This window comes from Pteropus vampyrus, unplaced genomic scaffold (assembly GCF_000151845.1).
Source record: "Pteropus vampyrus isolate Shadow unplaced genomic scaffold, Pvam_2.0 Scaffold387, whole genome shotgun sequence".
NCBI lineage: Eukaryota > Metazoa > Chordata > Mammalia > Chiroptera > Pteropodidae > Pteropus > Pteropus vampyrus.
In genome coordinates this window covers 3,738,338-3,760,872 of record NW_011889168.1, presented here as the reverse complement: position 1 = coordinate 3,760,872, position 22,535 = coordinate 3,738,338, and the positions used below count along the sequence as shown (strand labels likewise).

General features: G+C 36.2%; 1 protein-coding gene across 1 annotated transcript in view; it reads left to right on the top strand.

The window, feature by feature from the left end:
• Positions 1 to 5,653, top strand: part of ZNF41 (zinc finger protein 41) — a 57,522-nt gene extending 51,869 nt beyond the window's left edge. The window contains 2 exon segments of the mRNA XM_011380077.2: positions 1,862 to 3,914; positions 3,916 to 5,653. Coding sequence (XP_011378379.1) covers positions 1,862 to 3,914; positions 3,916 to 3,958 — 2,096 coding nt within the window. The 3' untranslated portion in view covers positions 3,959 to 5,653.
• The last annotated feature ends 16,882 nt before the right edge of the window (positions 5,654 to 22,535 follow it).

The following is a 22,535-nucleotide window of genomic DNA, read 5'->3' as shown; positions in this document are numbered from 1 at the left end:
TGGTACAGCCACTATGGAAAACAGTATGGAGGTTCCTCAAAAAACTAAGAATTGATCTACCATATCATCCAGCAATCCCTCTACTGGGTATTTACCCCCAAAGACTTGAAAACCCTTATTTGAAAAGATATTTGCACACCGATGTCCATAGCAGCATTATTCACAGTTGGCAGCGCATGGAAGCAACTGAAGTGTCCTATGATAGATGATTGGCTAAAGAAGCTGTGGTGCATATATACAATGGAATGTAACTCAGCCATAAGAATAGATGAAATACTGCCATTTGCAACAACATGGATGGACCTCAAGATAATCATGCTAAGCGAAATAAGCCAGACAGAAAAAGTTGAGAATCGCATGATATCACTTATATGTGGAATATAAACCTAAAAACAACAAATGAACAGGACAAACAAAGAGAGACTCATGGACATGGATTATAGACTAGTGGTTACCAGAAGGTAGGAGGAAGTGGGGAGAGGGGAGGTAAATGGGGTAAAGAGGGTCATATAAGTGGTGATAGAAAGAAATCTAACTACAGGAGGTGAAGACACAGTGTAAATATATATATACCTTACTTTTAAAGTGTACAAATGAAACTCATTGGATCTCATTAACCAATGTTTCTCATGGACATGGACTATAGGCTAGTGGTTACCAGAGGACTATAGAGTAGTGGTTACTAGTGGGGTGGGGGAGGAGGGGGAGGCAGATGGGGTTAAGAGTGTCAAATATAGGGGGTTATGGGGAGGGTGAAGTGGGTAAAGGGGACGAGCTATATGGTAGCTGAAGGAAACTGGACTTTGGGTGGTGAACACACAATAGAATATACAGATGTCAAATGATAATGTACACCTCAAAATTATATGATTGTATTAACCAATGTTACCCCAATAAACTTAATTTAAAAAGAAAGAAAGAAAAAGACGATTTGCCCACTGTTTTAAGGCCTTGCCTGGAAGTGCACATATTACTTCTGCTCATACTCCATTAGTGAGAACAAAGTGAAGCTGGTTAATTTTATGCCCAGCTACATTCTGTTACTATAATAGGAGAGGTAAATAGATTTGGATGGATGACTTGAAGTTTCTGCCATAGATGGCTTTCTCTCTTCTATTTTACATTTGTTAAAACTATATATTCCTGGGACCTAGGAAGACTAGCAGCTGACTATAGAGTTGGAGCACATATACCTATTGACTGTTTGTCTATGTCAAGATAGCTGATGTTGCAACAGTTTTTCCTATAGATATAAAGGAATTGGTGTTTGAGGCACATAAATATAATGTTGATGCTCATATTTGTTCAGAGGGAAAAGCAAGAGGAAGCAGAGAAATTAGTAAGATTTTAGAGCTGATATGTAATAAGGACATACTATCTGAAATACTTCTTGAAATCCAGGCTTCCCTTTAACAGATTTCAGTTTCTTCTTCTGGTTATTTGACTCACTATCTAGACCTCCTACTAATGGATATAGATTCTAAGGGTTCAAATTCCATCCTTCTCACTTATTTTGCTATTTGATCTTCAGCAAGTTACATAACTTCTCTGTGCTTCTGTTTTTTCATCTGTGAAACATGATTGATAATGATAGCTACTTTTTAGAGTTTGGTGAAGATTAAATGAGCTGTTATGTGTAAAGCATTTGTAACAGTGCCTGGTCCATCACAAATGGTATATAATTGTTTGGCATATAGTAAATGTTCTAGAAGAATTTTTTGTATTACTACATTATTACTATTTTCATTATTGTCGTATGGACTCTTCAATTCTCTGTATTCATCCTGTCTGAACTATACATTCCCTCTCTCCTCTGCTAATTGTTCTTTGCATTATTATTATTATTATTATTTACTTTTAGATGAAGATATTGGACTAACCCAACAACAGAGAATTTCGGGAGAAGTTTCATTCCACTGTGAGAAATTTAGTCAATCCATAGAAGATTCATTGTGTTTCATTTTAGAAGGATTGTGGCAAGATAAAGACCAGCTAGAGAGATATCAAGAAAACCAAAATAATTCATTAAGTCATGTGAAAGTATTCATTAAGGAGAGGAGCTATGGATGTAAAAACATTGAAAAAATAATTTATGTGAGTACCAAGCTTGTTCCTTCAATTAAAAGATTCCATAACGGTGACACATTTGGAAAGAGTTTGAAGCATACTTTAAACTTATATAATCATAATAAAAGCAATGCAACAATGAACCTTAATAAGATTTTTGGGAATGGCAACAATTTTGCCCATAGCTCTTCCTCTGCTAAGAATAAGAATAAGAATGCTAATACGGGAGCAAATGCTTGGGAACATAATCAGTGTGAAAAACACCTTGGCCACACACAAGTTCTCAACCATCAACAGAAAATTCATACCGGGGGGAAACTTTATGTATGTACTGAATATGTAAAGAGCTTCACCCAGAAGTCACATCTCTTTGAGCATCAGAGAATCCATGCTGGAGAAAAATCCCATGAATGCAACAAAAATGAGAAAGTCTTCACTCAGAAGCCACAAACTGATGTAGCTCAGAGTGTTTATACAAGAGAGAAACCCTATATATGTACTCAATGTGGGAAGGTCTTTACTCTCAAGTCAAACTTCATTACACATCAGAAGATTCATACTGGACAGAAACTCTATAAATGCAGTGAATGTGGAAAAGCCTTTTTCCACAGATCATATCTCTTTAGACATATGAGAATTCATACAGGAGAAAAACCTTATGAATGCAGTGAATGTGGAAGAGGCTTCTCCCAGAATTCAGACCTCAATATACATCAGAAAACTCATACTGGAGAGAAACTCTATGCATGCAGCGAATGTGGGAAAGCTTTCACAAGAAAATCGGCACTCAAGATGCATCAGAGAATTCACACAGGAGAGAAACCCTATGTATGCACTGAATGTGGGAAGGCCTTTATCCAGAAATCACATTTCAATACACATCAGAGAATTCATACTGGAGAAAAACCTTATGAGTGCAGTGATTGTAGGAAATCATTCACTAAGAAGTCACAACTCCATGTGCATCGACGAATTCACACAGGAGAAAAGCCCTATATATGTACAGAATGTGGAAAGGTTTTCACTCATAGGACAAATTTAACTACACATCAAAAAACTCATACCGGAGAGAAACCCTATATGTGTACTGAATGTGGGAAGGCTTTCAGTGATCAGTCAAATCTCATTAAACACCAGAAAACTCATACTGGAGAGAAACCCTATAAATGCAACGGTTGTGGAAAAGCTTTCATATGGAAGTCACGCCTCAAAATACATCAGAAATCTCATATTGGAGAGAGACACTATGAATGCAATGAATGTGGGAAAGCCTTTATTCAGAAATCAACACTAAGTGTGCATCAGAGAATCCATACAGGAGAAAAACCCTATGTTTGTCCTGAATGTGGGAAGGCTTTCATCCAGAAATCACACTTCATTGCACATCACAGAATTCATACTGGAGAGAAACCTTATGAATGCAGTGACTGTGGAAAATGCTTCACTAAGAAATCACAACTCCGCGTGCATCAGAAAATTCACACAGGAGAGAAGCCCAATATATGTGCTGAATGTGGAAAAGCCTTCACTGACAGGTCGAATCTCATAACACATCAGAAAATCCATACTAGAGAGAAACCTTATAAATGCAGTGACTGTGGGAAAACTTTCACCTGGAAGTCACGCCTCACTATCCATCAGAAATCTCATACTGGAGAAAGACACTATGAATGCAGTAAATGTGGGAAAGCTTTCATCCAGAAAGCAACACTAAGTATGCATCAGATAATTCATACAGGAAAGAAACCATATGCTTGTATAGAATGTCAGAAGGCTTTCACTGACAGATCAAATCTCATTAAACATCAGAAAACTCATAATGGAGAAAAACTTTATAAAGGCAGTGACTGAAAAAGTCTTCAGCAGGAAATTGCAACTGAGTATTCATTAGATGTTTCATAGTGGGGAAGAAGAGTGCCTGATGCTGCAGTCATTGTGCAGAGGAAAGGAGATATGAGAGACTACAACTTAAGGAACAGAGACAAACAAAGCCAAGTATCCTTCAAAGATAAATAACTGCATCACCACAGTTGATATACAATTATACGTGTAGGGAGAGTCTTCAAAAGCATTTGAGCAATAGTCATTTTTGAGTTTATAATTATAATACAAGAACTGTCAAGCTCCTGCAAGTGGTAGAAACAGAGATTCCCAAGAGATGACTTGCGATCTCTTATGTTTCACTTTTTGGATAAAGGACTTTATAAATTTAGCACTGATCAGTTCTTCATAGCCTGGGATGTAAAAGTACTCAATACTGGTTAAAATTATTTTCAAATTTCTAGAGTGTGAGAAGCGTTTTCAATGTCCAGATACCTGCAGGGCACTGAAGTCAAGGCAAAAACCTATTTGGGAATGCAGATCTCTGCATTGAAGCCAGAAGCTTTTGCAATCATTGACATTTAAGATACAGAAAAGACTGCCATGAGGAACTGTTTTTTCTCTTCCCTTTGAGAAGTCATCATGTTATATTTTTAAAAAATAAAATAGAATTTTTAAATTTAAAGTCTGACTTTATGCATTGGCAAATTAGACAAAGCTCTAGCCTATGTAACAGGAATATAGTTATTAAATATCATACACATCTAAAGGTGGCAATTGTTCCCTTATTAATTCCATGCTGTGGCAGCAGGTGATGATTCACACTTGAAAAAAACTATGCATACTTTTTAACCTATACCCCAAAAGCTATCATTTACATAAGTTGCAGACCACAGGTTTCTTATCCCCTTAGTAACTTACCTTGAGCCACAGGACACTGGACTTTCAGTCTTGTCCACTACAGCCTCTGCTTTCTTTAGGATTTTGAAAAAGAATCTTTGAGAAATTGGTTTTCAACACATAAAATTTTGAATTTGTTTTTCATTCAATTTGATTAAGATATATTCATTCTACATGCATATTAAGTGTATTTTCGTGTAGATTGCTATGGGATAAAGTCACTTACTTTGTATTATAGTTGGTTAGTCTAAGATATGTTTATAGTTTATTATACTTTAATAACTAGAAGACCTCTAGAAAGAACACTGCTTTTCTTTGAACACTGATATATAAACATTTTTTCATTTTTGCTTAAATAATTTTTACAGTACTCATAAGAAAAATGATTTTCTTTCTAGCGTACAGTCTTATTTTATACCTTTTTATTAAAGTATAATGCATACAGAAAATGCATATAACATACAGCTCAATGAATTCTCACAAAATGAACATACTCAAATCAAGAAACAGAACATGACCAACACTCTAGAAGCACTCCCTTTGCTCCCTTCCAGGGCTTACCACCATCACCTCCAAGAGTAAACACTATCCTGACTTCTAACAGCATAGATTAGTTTTTGTCTGTTTGGTATTTTAGATCAATTGAATGAAATGATTGTATTTTATATTTCAGTGTTTGTATTCTTTCATTCACATTATGAATGTGAGACTCACCTATATTGTTTAATGCAGTTGTAGATAATACATTCTTATTGTCATGTTATTCCACTGTGTGAATATTCTACAACATATTTATCTAGTCTACCATTGATGGACATTTGGGTTGTTTGCAACTTGGGGCTATTAAAGATATTGCTGCTATAAATGTTTTAGTTTCTATCTGTTAATGAACATATTTATGAATTTCCATGAGGTATATATCTAGAAGTGGAACTGTGAGGTCATAGAGTATCCATATAGTCAGCGTTAGTTTATAAAACTGGTTTTCCAAAGTGACTGTACCAACATAATACTTCCACCAGCACAGTATACAAGTTCCAGTTGTTCCACATCCTTGTCAACACTTGGTATTTTCCATCTTTTTTACTCCAGCCATTATGGTGGGTGTACAGTGATATCGCAGTGTGGTTTTAATATTTATTTCTTTGTCCTCCAATCCCACCAAGACAGCTGACTGATCTCTGAGCTCTGAGACCCAGGGATGGCCCTCACATGGCTGCACCATTTTGCATCCCACCAGCAATAGTAAGCAATTAGCTTAAATCTTCCCGCACACACAGAAGACCAAAGCCTTACGATTTAATTTGTTAATTGCACTAAACATTTGTGATATAAATAATCTCGACTCACCACAAAATCTCTCAGAAAATAGAGGAGGAATGATCACTCCCCAACTTTATGAGGACAGTATTACCCTGATACTTAAGCCATACAAACATATCACAAAAATAAAACTACAGACCATTGTTCCTCATGAATATAGATGTAAAAATCTTCAATAAAATATTAGCAAATTGAATCCAGAAAAGTATAAAAAAGGATTCTACATCATGACCAATTGAGGTTTATACTAGTGCTACAAAACTGCTTCGAAATTCAAAATCATTCAATATGATCTATCGTATTAATGGACTAAAGAAGAAAACTCACATGATCTATAGGTTCAATACAACTTTATCAAATTTCCAGCAAGACTTTCTTCCCCAGAAATTGATAAGCTAATCCTAAAATTTATATAAAAATTAAAAAGACCAATAATAGCAAAAAAGAATTTGCCAAAGAACAAAATGGGAGGACAATTACCTCACAATTTCAAAATTATTAGAAAACTACAATAATCAAGACAATATGGTACTGGCATGAGGATAGAGACATATGTCAATGGAACAGAATAAAGAGTCCAGAAATAAACTCTCATGCTTACAGTAAATGTATTTTTTACAAAGATGTGAAGGCAATTCAATGGAGAAAGAAGTCTTTTTAACATTTGGTTCAGAGGTAATTTAATACCCACACACAAAAAGATGAATTTAAATCTTATTTCATACCATACTAAAAATTAACTCAAAATGGATTAGAGATGTAAATATGAAATCTAAAATTATACAAGTTTTAACAGAAAACATAGAAAAAAATCTCAGTGTCCTTGTATTAAGTAAGGAATTCTTAGATAGGAAACCAAGAGCATGATCTATAAAGAAAAAAAAAAACAATAAATTCGACTTCATCAAAACCCTAAAGTTTTGTGCTTCAGAAGACACCATTAAGAAAATGAAAAGACAAAACACAAACCAAGAGAAAACATTTGTAAATCATGTTCATGATAAAAGACTTGTATCCAGAACATATAAAGAACACTTACAACTCAATAAAAAGAAGACAAACAACCCAGTTTTAAAATGGACAAAAGATTTGAAGAAATAGTTCACCAAAGAAGGCATACAAATAAGCACATAAAGAGATGCCCAGCAACATTAGTCATTAGACAAAATCTAATTAAAATCACAATGAAATTTAGTACTTTATGTGTACTAAAAAGGATATAATTAAAAAAGAATTATAACAAATGTTGGCAAGGATATGGAAAGTCAGGAACTTTCATACATTTCTGGTATGAATGCATTAAAATGGTATAGCCACTTTGGAAAAGTTTGGCAGTTCTTAAAAAGTTGATTATAAATTTACCATAGGATACAGCAATACCATTCCTATTATCTACCCAAAAGATATGTAAGATGTGTTCGCACAAATACTTGCACTTGAATATTCATAGCAGCATTAGTCATATGAGGCAAAACATAGGGAAAATCCAGTTATCTATCAACTGATGAATAGATAAACATGTGGTATATACAGCAATAAAAAGAAACAAATACTAATACAGGCACTTCACTTTATTGCACTTCATAGGTGTTGCATTTTTTACAAACTAAAGGAAAGACCCTCCACCAGCAAAATGATTAAGAATCACTTTTTTGCGATACTTGCTTTACTATGGTAGACTGGAACCTAACCCACAATATCTCCTAGATATGCCTATAAATACTACAACATGGATGAACCTCTAAAATAATATACTAAGTGAAAGAAGCAAGACACGAAAGGTCTAATATTGTATTTGTATACTGTATTTATGTGAAATGTCCAGAAAAGTCAAGTCTATAAAGATCTGTAGATTAGTGTTTGTCTAGGGGTAAGAATGGGAACAGTCATTAACTGTAAATTACTATAAGAGATATTATTGGGGTCGTATAAATGTCCTAGAATTTGATTGTGGTGATGGTTGCATGACTGGGTAAATTTAATAAAGTCCATTGAGGTGATCCTTAAATCTACTCCTGTTTAAACACCTGGATTCCCTGCCATAACATCTGTTGCCACCTACAGATAGAATAAAGTGTTGTCTTGGAGTCTGGTGTCTATTCAAGAATAAACTTTTGTTTAAAGAAGAAGTCATTGAACTATACAATTTAAATATGGAATATAAATTATACCTCAATAAAGTGGTTTCTTTTTCAGAGTTGTTTTGGGTGTTCTAGGTCTTTTACATTTCTATATGGCTTATAGAATAAGTTTGTCCATTTTAACAACAAAAAAGCTGCTGTGGTTTTTATTGGGATTGGTTTGAATCTATAGATCAGTTTAGGGATAATTGAAATGTTAACAATGCTGAGTTTCTGACCCATAAATAAAGTATATCTCTCCATTACTTTAAGTATTCTTTAATTACTCTCAGCAATATTTTGTAGTTTTCAGTGTACAGGTCTTTCACATCTTCTGATAAATTACCCCCTAAGTATTTCATATTTTTGATGCTATTTTACTTGATATTGTCTTATTTTCACTTTATTGTGTGGTATTTGTTTTTAATTTCAATTCCTTGTTAATTACTAATATATAGAATGTTTATCTTGTGCAGAATTTTAGAGGGAACAATCCCCACACAAAACTACCCTGACTTCTGACACCAACTGCAAGTTCAAGTTCAAGGGTCTCCAAGACCACCCTCGGGTTCAATAATTCACTAGATGTATTCCCAAAACTCACTAAAAGCTATTACAGTCCTGGTTACATTTTACTAGAGATTAAAATTAGCCAAGGGAAGAATCACATAGGGCAGAGTCCAGGAAGCTAACAAATACAGAACTTCAAGTTGTCTTCTACCAATGGAATCAAGGCAGCATTAATCTCCTAGCACTGATGTGTGGCAATAGCATTGAGTACTGCCAACCAGGGAAACGCACCCAAGCCTTGGTGTCCAGAGCCTTTAATGGGATTCCATCATGCAGGCACAGTTGACTGCTTACATGGTTGATCTGTTTCCAATCCTCAAGAGAGTAAGTTTTATGACCCAAAACTCCCACCCTTCATCATGTTGTTGATGTGGCTCTGAGCCCCCATCCTAAATCATATAGTGACTATCTGGATGGCATAAGGCCCCAAGGGAAGCAAAGACATTCCTATCAGGTATGATATTCCAAAGCCCTAGTGATTACTTTCCAGAAGCTGAGGGCAAAGGCCAGACTCCTCTTTTAGTAAGGTTAAATTATTTACTACACAGGCCTTTGACCAAGGCTCTTCCATAGCAAAATATATTTGTAGGGGCATCTACTTTTAGTATAACATTTATATGATATACAGCAATAGTAAAAAGTTGATCCATCCTATTACATACATTTTCATATTTTATACTAATTTGATTACTCTTCCCTTTGATATACCCTTATTGGTACCTTATGTACTTGTACAGAACTATTTAGCATAGAAATTAGCTGGTGGTTAGCTAAATCTATTTCTTCCTCAAGCCAGTCATTTTCCATCAGTATTATATCCTGAAAAGTCTTTAACTCAATTTCCCAATATATTTGACCATCAATATTAATGTAATCTTAGTAACAATGCCAGTGTTAAACTGCATACAATACTATACCTGCAGTCAACAATAATATACTGTTCTGTTAAATTTTATTAAAAAGGTAGATCTCCTAAGTGCTCATTCCAAAATAAAATAAAACACTCAAAAGACAACTGGCACATTACTAGAGTTCCACTCAGTCATCAAAAATTGATCCAGTTCATCTCCCAAAGCAACTCAAGCTTGTAGGTGACCATTTAAATTTGTCACTGGGAGTAGTCTTAGCAACGTATTTGTTCATTCTTTCAGGCATCTTGTATAACTGAGTTAAGAGATAATACCATTTCTTGCTTTGGGCCTCTCAGGGCATCAATATAAGGGATTTCTCTTGTTGCATAACCTCTTTATTCATTCTTTTACTCTCAGCTACTATTTCTCCTTCTCTACATTCATCATTAAATTTGACCAAAACTTTTCCACCTTTGCAAGGGACAATAGGTTTAGCCATTGTGCTGGTCCAGGTTGCCAGTAGTAATACCTGTCTGGCAAATGCCTCCCATTCAGTCCGCTCCCATTCAGTCCGTTCCCATTCATATAGGGTATTATTACATAGGTACAGAACTAGTAGGCTATCTCAACTACTAGGTAATACAACTACATTCACTGTCAACCCCAATTTTGCCAGGTGGAGTAAAGGCACACTATATCATATTAGGCCCTTAGAAATTCTAACGTTAACATTTTTATTATTTATTTATTTATTTATTTTTATTTTATATTAGTTTCAAGTACACAGTGCAATGGTTAGACAGTTATATAATTTATGAAGTGATTCCCCTGATTACTCTAGCACCCATCTGGCACTACATACAGCCATTACAATAATATTGACTATATTCCCTATGCTGTACTTACATCCCTGTGACTGTTTTGTAGCTACTAATTTGTACATCTTCATCTTTTCACCTTTTTTACCCAGTCCCAAAACCCACTCCCCTCCCCCTCTGGCAATCACCAGTTTGTTCTCTGTATCTGTGAGTCTATTTTCATTTAGTTTGTTCGTTTATTTTTTCCTTAGATTCTGCATATAAGAGAAATCATATGGTGTTTATCTTTCTCTGTCCAACTGATTTTACTCAGCATAATACCTTCTAGGTCCATTCATGTCATTGCAAATGGTAAGATTTCATTTTTATGGCTGAGTAATATTCCATTGTATATATGTACCATAACTTCTTTATCCAATCATCTATTGATGGGCACTTAGGTTGCTTCCATATCTTGACTAAAGTGAATAGCACTGCCTGACATAAACATTTAAAAGTACAGTTAATGCTTCTTGCTTAAGGACCATCCCTGATTTCTGCACCTGCACTTGCAGCCCTGGTCCTAAGACCGCTGAATCCTGTAGGGAAAATAAGAAAGTTGAGGTGATGTAGTCATACCAGCATCATTTACCACCTCCTATTCCTCAGATCTTTCTGAAAAGTTAAGGAGTCTATATACAGGAGACCCTTCCTTGTTCCATCGCCATGTTGAGTATGATCACACACTTGTGAAGACATGTAAGCCAGCCCTTCATGCCTTTACCTCCCCCAGTTTTAGACAACAAATGTTTCAATTTCCTATTCTAATTCTCTATTATACCACTACTTTGATGATATCTGTTTGCTCTTGTTGGGCATTATATGTTATTGTTATGGACTAAATTGGTCCCCTCCAAATTTATATGTTGAAGCCCTAACCCTCAATGTAGTCGTATTAAGGGATAGGTCCTTTAAGGATGTAATTAAAGTTCAATGAGGTTATAAGTGTAGAGTTCTAATCTATGCCAGTGAACTTGTATCTATGAAAAGGCAACTTGTATCTATTAAGTGCTCATCAGTGTGGGATATATTGAGAAGTATTTAAGAAGGCAGAGATATGTCAAAGTAGGCCATCAATGAGAGATATTCTCCAGTAGGTAAAAATTTATGAGTATGTTCAAATAGGATTTTCAATGTAAAATTACCAGTGAACAGGCATTTGCAAATCAGATTTGTAAATTGGGTTGTCAATGAGAAATATGCCCTTGGTGAGTATTTAAGAATAAAGAGATTTGTTATCAGTGATCATCAGTGGAATTATACCTGGGTGGGAGGAGGTAGTTATGAATATAGATCCTGGTAAATGTGGAGCTATCAAAAAGCGATACATTGATAAGTGCATATGAATGGGGAAATATACAATAGGCACTGGCAATGGGCTATTTATCAACGAGGGTGTTTGTGATGGGCATATTTGCAAAATGAGCTAGACAATAGGACATGCCAATAAGTAAGTGTTTAAAAAGTAAAGAAATTTGTCATCAAAGAGCACAAATGGGTTATACCATTGGGTAGATATTTAAGAATGTAGAGATTTTTTAATGGCCAAGTAACAGTGGAGTATGTATTATAGGGGTATTTTATAAGAAAAGATATTTTCAACAGGGATTATAAATAAGAAACATGCCAATGAGTGTTTATGAATAAGATTTTTCAATGACGGACATCAACAGGTGATACGTCAATGGTTTTTATTTCTCAATGGGAAGATTTCTCAAGAAGATTTATGAATGGAGATATTTTAAAGGGTTTTTTTGAATGGGGTAATTATTTTTTTCTCCAACAGGTTAATTAATGAAAGATTTGCCAATCAACAGGTAATTGGAAAGAGATTTGCCAATAGAATTATCAATGGAGATATGCCAGTGGGATATTTATAAAAAAGAAGATAGTGCAAAAGTGGATACAGTAAGCAGAATTCTAAGAATGAACCCTAATATCCATTTCACCTGCATATAAACTTCTCCCCTTAAATGTCGGTGGAACCAATGAATATGACGAGCCATAACCCCATGATTATATTATAACAAAAGGAATCTTACAAATGTAATTAAGGTTATAATCAGTTAACCTTACAATAGGCAGATTATCCAGGTGATTCTAATCTAATTAAGCTAATGCAAGCTTCAAAAATGCAGAATGGAGTTTGGAGAAACATAGTGGAGTGAGAGACATCCCCAGATCTCTCCCCTTGAAACAATAATAAGCTGAACATCTAAAACTCAACAAAAAACACCCAAACTGAACATCAACACATCTGAGCATGAAATCTGTGCATAAGAGCTATCGAAGGTCACAATCCCGGGTGTCAGGCATTGGACTAGGAGAAATAAAGAAGCTGCCTCTCGCAGCTGCCAGAGCTCTCTGTAAAGAAGGGGAAGGAGAGAAGATGTGGCAATTTCCCAGGCAGGAGGGGATATGAGCTCCACGTGGCCTGCAGTAGGGCCCAGACATCAGGGCAGAAAGCAGAGAAGCAGGATGGCAGAGAAACAACGGTTGATTTTTACCAACGGCGGTTGCAAAACATGAAGCTGAGCCGCAGTCTCCAACCCCCAACCCAGAGGGCCCCTCCTCAAATATCCTCCAAGATCGAACACTGTGGAGCCCAGAGGAATCTGAGAAAATGCGACTGAAACTCTCGCTAACACTGACAGGGATTGAGACTGAGACTAGTGACTACAATTAAACATCTATAAGGCGAGGGGGGAGGCATTATTAAGACTTTATATAAAGCAAGGATCCAAGAGGCTTAGACACCACCTACTGGAAACCAAAAGAAAAGCGCTTTCTTTGCAGCAGGCTAAAGAGAGATCTTTATATAATAAATCTTCTTTCTGGAAAAAAAAGCAGAATACACTTCCACTAATGCCCAGATGGAGAAATAGTCCATTAAACACCATGAACAACCAAGGTAAAAAGGCATCTCAGGAAGAAAAAAAATCTTCAGAAAATAAGCTTACATAGAAATATGCAACTTAAATGACAGAATTCAGGATGGTACTTTTGAAAAAACTCAGTGAGATCAGAAATTTCAACAATTTCAGGAATTGAAAAAACAACTAGATGAGCAGAATGAGTTCTTCATCAAGGAGATTGAAAGCCTCAAAAAAAAAAAACAGAATAGATCTTCTGGAGATAAAAGACACACTGCAAGAGTTGAAAATGAAATAGCAAGCTTGGGAAATAGAGTCAACCAAATGGAGGAAAGGATCAGTGATACTGAAGACAGACCTAGAAATAAATTGAAAGAAGAGAGGCAAAACCGAAAAATGGAAAAGAATGAAAGAGAAATACAAGAACTAGCTGATATCACCAAGAGAGGAAACATAAGAATAATGGGCATTATTAAAGGCGAAGAAAAGGAGCAGGAACTAGAAAGCATTTTCAGACAAACAGTGGACAAAAATTTCCCAAATCTAAGGAATGAGCTGGAGCTTGGAATTCAAGAAGTCAACAGGACACCCAATTATCTCAGCCCAAAGTGGCCTTCACCAAGACACATTGTATTATTAAAAATCAACAACAAAGAAAGAATTCTCAGGGAAGCCTGGGAGAAGAAGACGGTAACTTATAAAGGAAAACCCATTAGATTATCATTGGACTTCTCAGCACAAACCTTCCAACCCAGAAAGGAATGGAATCAAATATTCAAACTATTAAGTGAAATGAAACTAGACTTAATAATCTAGTATGAAACTAGACTGTTCTCTATCACCACACACCAAAATTAACTCAAAATGGATTAAGGACCTGAATATAAGACCTGAAACAATAATATGCATAGAAGAATACATAGGAACTAAACTCAAGGACCTTGGACTTAAAGAGGATTTTATGAACTTGATCTCAAAGGCAAGGGAAGTAAAAGCTAAAATAAATGAATGGGACTACATCAAACTACAAAGCTTCTGCTCAGCAAAAGAAATCGTCAACAAGGTAAAGTGACAACCATCAGAATGGGAAAGTATATTTGCAAGCAATGCCTCTGGTAAGGGCCTAATATCCAAAATATACAAAGAACTCATGCAACTCAATAACAACCAAAAAACAAATGATCCAATCAGAATATGGGCAGAGGACCTGAACAGACACTTCTTCCTAGAGGACATACAAATGGCCAACAAATATTTGAAATGATGCTCAACATCGCTAGCTATTAGGGAAACGCAAATCAAAACCACAATGAGATACCATTTCACACCTGCTAGAATAGCTATAATCAACAGGACAAGTAATAACAACTGTTGAAGAGGATGCAGAGAAAAAAGAACCCTCATTCCCTACTAGTGGGACTGCAAAGTGGTACAGCCACTATGGAAAACAGTATTGAGATTTCTCAAAACACTATAAATTGATCTACCATATGACCTAGCAATCCTTCTACTGGGTATTTTCCCCAAAGTCTTGAAAACCCATATCCGAAAAAATATTTGCACACTGATGTTCATAGCAGCATTATTCACAGTGGCCAGGACATGGAAGCAACTGAAGTGTCCTATGATAGATGATTGGCTAACGAATCTATGGTACATATATACAATGGAATATTACTCAGCCATAAGAAGAGGTGAAATACTGCCATTTGCGACAACATGGATGGACCTCAAGATAATCATGCTAAGCAAAATAAGCCAGACAGAAAAAGCAGAAAATCACATAATATTACCTATATGTGGCATATAAAGCTAAAAACAAAAAATGAACAGGGCAAACAGAGACTCATGGACATGGATTATAGACTAGTGGTTACCAGAAGGGAGGGAGGATGTAGACAGGGCAAAGGGGGTCAAATATGTGGTGACAGAAAGAAATCTAACTATGGGAGGTGAACACACAGTGTAAATATATATATGCCTTACTGTTAAAGTGTACAGCTGAAATGTATTGGATTTCGTTAACCAATGTCACCATAAAAAACAAATTAATTAATTTTTTAAAATGCGGAGTTTTCTCTTCTCAGTGCCACAATAAAAATCAGAGAAATTGAAAGCATGGGAAGTATTTGGCTTATCCCAATTGGCTTTGAAGACAGAGAGGCCCACATGGTGAGGCATGCAGTTGGCCTCTAGAAGCAGAGAGTACCCACTAGCTGTCGGTCAGCAAAGAAATTGGAAGCTCAGTGCTACAACTGCAAGGAACTGAATTGCCAATAATGTGAATAAGGCTGGAAAAAGATTCTTCCTGAGAGAGCCTCCTGGTAAGAGTCCAATGTGGCCAATATTTTGACTTTGGTTTTTTGAGACCATTAAGCAGAGAACCCAGCCAAGCTCACTTGGACTTCTGACCTACAGAACTTTGAGATAATAAATGAGTGTTGTTTTAGGCTACTAAGTTTGTAGTGATTTGTTACACAGAAATAGAACCCTAATACAGTATTTGTCAGTTGGGTATCTATGAATGAGGAGATATGCTATACTGAAGAGAGGGAACTTTTCAAGGGAATAATTTACAAAGTGTTTGGGAACTTGTCATCTGTAGTCTTGGCAACGGTAGAGATTTATAAACACGGGAATTTGTCCACAGTGAGAACTGCATAATGGAGAACTGTTATGGGTTGAATTGTATCCTCCAAAAAAGATACATTGAAGTCCTAACCCCCATTACCTCAAAATGTGACCTTGCTTGGAAATAGAAACAGGAACATTATCACTTTGGGGGATAGTTGTCCTCATAAGTCTTTGAAATGTTGATATTTGTCAGTAAGAAGATTTGCACACTAGAAATTGGTGTGTGTGCATCATCACCAGAAGAAAAGTATTACAATGGACATATCAAATATGTGTATTATCTTTGGGAAAGATTGTCAAAATCACGAGTTAAATTAAAAGTACCAAGGTGTGTGAAATTACTATTATTGTACATTATTTTCAATATTGTAAATTACCATTCCTAACAAAACATTATTTGCAATATTGTAAATAATCATTACTAGAATTTATCAGTTATAAATTATATTTGCCTTTAATACTACTAGTCATAATACAGACAGCTACATGCCTAGCAGTTTTAAACACTTTACATATATAATTTCATTTGATATTCACTCTGTCCCTATGAGTTAATAAGCATTATTTTTATCCCCATTTTACAGAGGTATTGAGAGGTAATATGATTTCTCTCAAAGACATACAGCTAGGACAAGGAAAAGGCAAGAATTTTTTTTCTTAAAATGCAAGCAGGCACTAATTAAATTTTTTTTCTTTGTGACCTAGTTAAAATCTTTTTTTAAATTTTTATATCTTTCTTTTATAACTTTATTGAGATGCAATTCACATACAGTAAAATTTATCCATTTAATGTGACAATTAAATTAATTTTAGTATATTCACAGAGTTGTGCAACCATCACAATAGAACTTTAGAATATTTTTATCATCTCAAAAAGAAACCCCACACCCATTAAGAGTTATTCTCCATTTCTTCCCCCTCCCCCAACCCAAGCCCTTAACAACCACTAATCTACTTTTTGTCTCCATAGTTTTGTCTACTCTGGACATTTCATATAAATGGAATCATGCAATATGTGGTCATTTGTGACTGGCTTCTCTCAAAAACATGATTTCAAAGTTCATCCATGTTGTAGCATGTATCAGTACATCATTCCTTTTTATTACTGAATGATATTCTATTGTATGGATATACCACATTTTGATTATCTAATCATCAGTTGATGGACATTTGTGTTGTTTTCACTTTTTGGCTACTACGAGTAATATTGCTTGTGAACATTTGTGTATAAGTTTTTTGTTTTTTTTTTAATGGATATATGCTTTCATTTCTGTTGGGTGAATATCCAAGAGTGAAATTCCTGGATCATATGGTAATTCTATGTTTAACATTTTGAGAAACTTCCAAACTGTTTTCCCAAACAGCTGCACCACTTTACATTCCACCAGCAATGTAAGATGGGTCCAATTTTTCCACGTCCTCAACACTTGTTATTCTCTTTTTTATTCTAGCCATACTAGAATGGGTGTCAAGTGGTATCTCATGTTTTTAATTTCCATTTCCCTGATTCCTAATGATATTGAGCAGCTCTTCATGTGCTTAGACCATTTGTATACATCATTTGGAGAAATGGTTATTCAGATTCTTTGCCTATTTTTAAGTTGGGTTATTTATTTGTTTTTATTATTGAGTTACAAGAGTTATTTATATATTCTGGATACAAATTCCTTAGCAGATATATGATTTACAAATATTTTCCCCCATTTTGTGGAGTGACTTTTTACTTTCTTGATAGTGTAATTTGTAGCATAAAAGTTATTAATTTTGATGAAATCCAATTTACCTCCTTTTTTAAAAATATTGTATTCTTTTGGTGTTGTATCTAAAAAACCATTAAGGGCAGGATTTAAATACAAATTTGGCTCCAGTGTTCACATTCTTCATCATTACACTACACTACCTGTCTAGAAATTAAATCACTGTTAGTATTATCACACATGAAGTCATTGTGAGAGTTTTGCATTTTGAACCGAAAAAATATATATCCAAGAGACAAACAAATCTCCAACCCTAGCACAGACCTCAGAAGGATTCTGAGTTGGGGCTGTGAGGCCCATTTTTGGGGAGAAGTACTGAGGCTCAGGTGAGAGAAGGACTGTCCCCTGGATACTCTCACAAGGCTGTCTCTCGCATGTGCTTCCTCTCAGCCATCAGAGCCTCTCCCACGCAGAGATTCACACACAAACAAAATGCTGGATCAGGGGGAAACTACTTTACTCATTTTAATGAATTTTCTAGAAGGGTAATGACAGGAAATTAGCGACTCTAGAACTATAGATATCCTGCCAGGAGCCACACAAGGACTCTGAAATAAGCAGCTTCTATATTCGGTCTGCTCCTACATGGCAGCCACGGCTAAATGGATCTACCTGGAAGAACGGTACTCCACCACAGCCTGAGACTCATTTACTGTTTAATGTCCCCAGCCACATCCAGGGTATATAGCAGTCCTTAGTGTTGAGAAACAGTTGGAGAACCCAGAAAATAGGAAGAAATGTGAACATATGTGGGATTGAGGTAACAATTGGGAGAGTAAGGAAACCTATACCAGGTATTGGGGAATAGCTAGAAGCAGCAGAAACATCCTAAGACACTAGGGAAAAAAAGCCATAGGGACCAGGGAACAGACACTATAGTGATGTGAACAGCCAGAGAGACTGTCAAACAGCCAGAGAGCCAGAGAACAGTCCTTGTTGTTAGAGGACAGCCAGAGAGTCTAGAACAGCCAAATAGAAGAAGAAATGCTCCCTAAATGTCATGCAACAGCCAGAAACCCTAGGATACAGCTAGAGGATAAGGGAACAATTTCAGGCTGAGGAAACATTCCAAGAAACAAGGAAACAGCAGAAAGAACAAGGGAGCAGTGTCTAGACTTGAGGAACAGAAGGATTGTCAAATATCTGAAGAGACCACAAAACAGTCTTTATATTTGGGAGACAGTCAAAGGGACTACAAAATAGCCAGAGCAAGAGGGGAGAGACCTTGAGGATAAGGCCACGGCCTCAAAGACCAAGAAATAGTCTCTAAAGTGTAGGGAATAGAAAAATAAGAAAGCAGTCTGAAGGACTGGAGAACCACCAGAGTCCAAGGAACAATTACAGGGATTGAAAGAACAACCAACAAACCAACATACAGAGAAAAGAGAACAATGACTGGTCTTAATATATGGTCATCAGAAACTGCAGGGAGTAATTATAAAGATCAATGACACTATGCTGATGACTAATGAGAATTCAACAGACACAATCATGAGAGTAAATATAACATCAGCAGACATGACTATGGGGACTCATGTTGGTCAAAGACACTGTACTGGTGGTTAATACGGGATCATCTGAAACCATAAAGGGCTCTAATGTAAGGTAAGCTCTAATGAGCCTCATCCATTATGCTGGGGCTCATGAGGTCAATACATTGTATTAGTGGATAATGAGGTACAGTGAATGGGGATAGTGAATGGGCTGATGCTGGGATAGAGACAAAAACAGAATAGTGGTGGCTAATGGCTAATTAGCAGAGTGATAAAGAGCTAATGTGGGGTCAGGAGGCACTGAGTTGATATTTTACGAAGATCAAAAACACCACTTTTGACCAAGATTAGCAGATACTATAATGACATTAATTAATATAGGGTCAGCAGCAGATACCATGATTGAGAAACATGAGGCAAGGACTAAACTAGTGGCTGGTAGTCAACAGTTACAGTGCTGAGGTTAATACAAGCTTAGTATACACAGTGATGAGTCCTAAGGTATGGTTAGCATACACTGTACTGGGGCAGCACTGCATTCAGACACTGTATTAGTGGTTGATCAATAGGCACAGTGATGAGAGTTATTGTGGGGTCACAACACTGTGATTGGGACTTAAGAGAGCCAGAGACACTACTCATGGCTAGCAGGTGGTCAACAAGGTGAGGTTAGTGTGGAATCAGCCAACACTGTACTGGAAGCTCATGGAAGTTAGTCTCTGTTCTTATGGCTAATTGGGGATCAGCAGAGTGATGGCATCTAAAGTAGTTTCAGCAAATACATGCTAGAGTCTCACAGATGTCAAAGAAACTACTGTTAGCTAATGAAAGATCATCAGACATCATGATGGGGGCTAATGTGGGGTCAGCAGATTCTACTCATGCCTCAACAGGTCAAAGACACAATATTAGTGGCTAAAGGGAGTAGGGTTCAGCAGAAGCAGTGATTCGGCAATGGCAAGGACCAAAAACATGATGATGGTCCCTCAAGGAGATCATACTCTGTGCTGGTGACTAATAAATCAGAAGACATTAATGTACAGTCAGCAGATACATTGAGAGGCTATAATGTACAGTCAGAAGACACAGTGAAGGGGGCTATTTTAAGGAAAGCAGACACTGCTGGGTGTTCAGGTAAAAAAAACTTGGAACTTGGTAAATGAGAGATTGGAAGACAGCATGACAAGGTCTTGTTCTGCAGACATGGTGCTGGGGCTCAGGAGGATCAAAGTCATCCTATTGGTGACAAATTGTGGAACAACAGGTAAATATTGGTGCAATTGTACTGTCCTGTGCGTTTATGGGGGGCAAAGATACTGTACTGGTGGCTAATAAATCAGCAGACATAGTGATGGGATATAATGTAAGATGAGCAGACACTGAGATTAAAACTCATTGGGTTAAATATATTGTATGGTAGCCAATGGGAGATCAACAGACAAAATGGTGAGGACCAACATGAGGTCAGACACTGCATTAGATCTAAAGGAAGGTAATAAGACATATCACTGTGAACTAATGGGAGGTCAGCAGTCACAATGCTGAATCTAAAGGAGGGCAAAAAGACATGATATTGAGTTAATGGAGGATCATCAGTCAAGTCACTAAGCTGGAGGCTAAAGGGATAAAAAGACAGTATGCTGTGAGCAAATAGGAGTCAGCAAAAATTGTAATTGGTACTAGACTTATCAGGGTGATTATTTCATAAGTTATATAAATGTGTAATCACTATGTTGTACAGCTGAAACTAATGTAATATTGTATGCCAACTGCAAGTGAAAATAAAAAACTTAAAAACTAATAAATCGTATACTTTAAAATGGTTAAAACTGTGAATCAATGTAAATTTTATCTCAATAAAAAATTTAAAACGAAAAATTATAATGGTAACAAAAAGAAATGGAGACGTAATACTATGAGCTAATCTCGAGGGGCAGCAGACTCTGCTGGAATAATAAGTTGTAATAAGACAAGATGTTGTGAGTTAATGATAGGTTAGCAGACATTGTACTCTGGGCTAAAGGAGATATAAGAACTGCTGTAAGCTTGTGGGATGTTTGTAGACACTGTGCTGACATGTATGTCATAGAGGTAAAAACTGTCATGGTGGCTAATGGAAGATTAGGAGAGATTGTGCTTAGGCTATTGAGAATCAAATACACACAGGAGTTTTAGCCAGTAGGGGATCACCATGCAAGTGATAGTAGCTCATAGGCAGCCAGCACAACCCATAATGGGGCCTCACTAAAGATCACTTTCATGGAGTAAGACCATTTCTAAAGTCTTGGAAGGACTGAGTCCCCCATTGCCAATGTCTTTCATCTGATCTAGTGGTCAGATTCCTGAATCTCCCAGGCAGCTCCTGGTGTGGGAACAGGGAACTTTTTATTGTCTTTTTTAAAATTTTAACTGAAATATAATTTACATACAATAAAATGCACAGATCTTAAGTTTACTCATTTGATGACTATTGTATACACCTATTAATGTACACTTCAATCAAGATACAGAATAGTTCCATCACCCCCAGAATTTCCCTCCTACCCCTTATGAGTTAATTCTCACCCCAGAGGCAACCACTGATCTGCTTTCTATCACTATAGATTGCTTTTATTTATGCTTGACACTTTCCATCAAATTTAATGTTTTGAATGGATGGGCTGAAGATTGGATGAATTGATGGGATGGCATCTTGATAAATTTAATTAATATTTAGTAAATTGGGGTGAGGGCATGCAGTATATAAAATGCAGACAGTGTAATATGTATACTAAAGTGTATGCTGTATTGGGGGGCATCTGATCATTGATTCAAATACCCTGAGTCATCAAAATCATTATGGAACATTCAGGGAAAAAAAGAAGATATTTCATTTAGCATCAATTTACTATGGCGTAGTGCTACAAAATACTAAAGAAGAAGGATTCACTTTTGCTTACCAAAAAAGGTGCAATAGAAAACATTCTCAGACAAAGTTGAGGGTTGCCACTAATAGACCTCCACTAAAGAAAACTCTAGAGGGTATTTTTCAGGCAAAGAAGTAAATGGTCTTGGGACGAATGCAAAAAGGAATAAAAAGCAACAAAATTGGTGAATATATGGGTAAAATGAAATGAATGAGGAGGTGTGTATGTGTGTACATATGCGTTTATACACACAGATATTACATATACATATGTATATAAACCCCATAATACATCACTATATTTTGAAATATATGTATATACATACATGAACAAAGTTTCTTGTAAAAAATTAACTTACAAAGA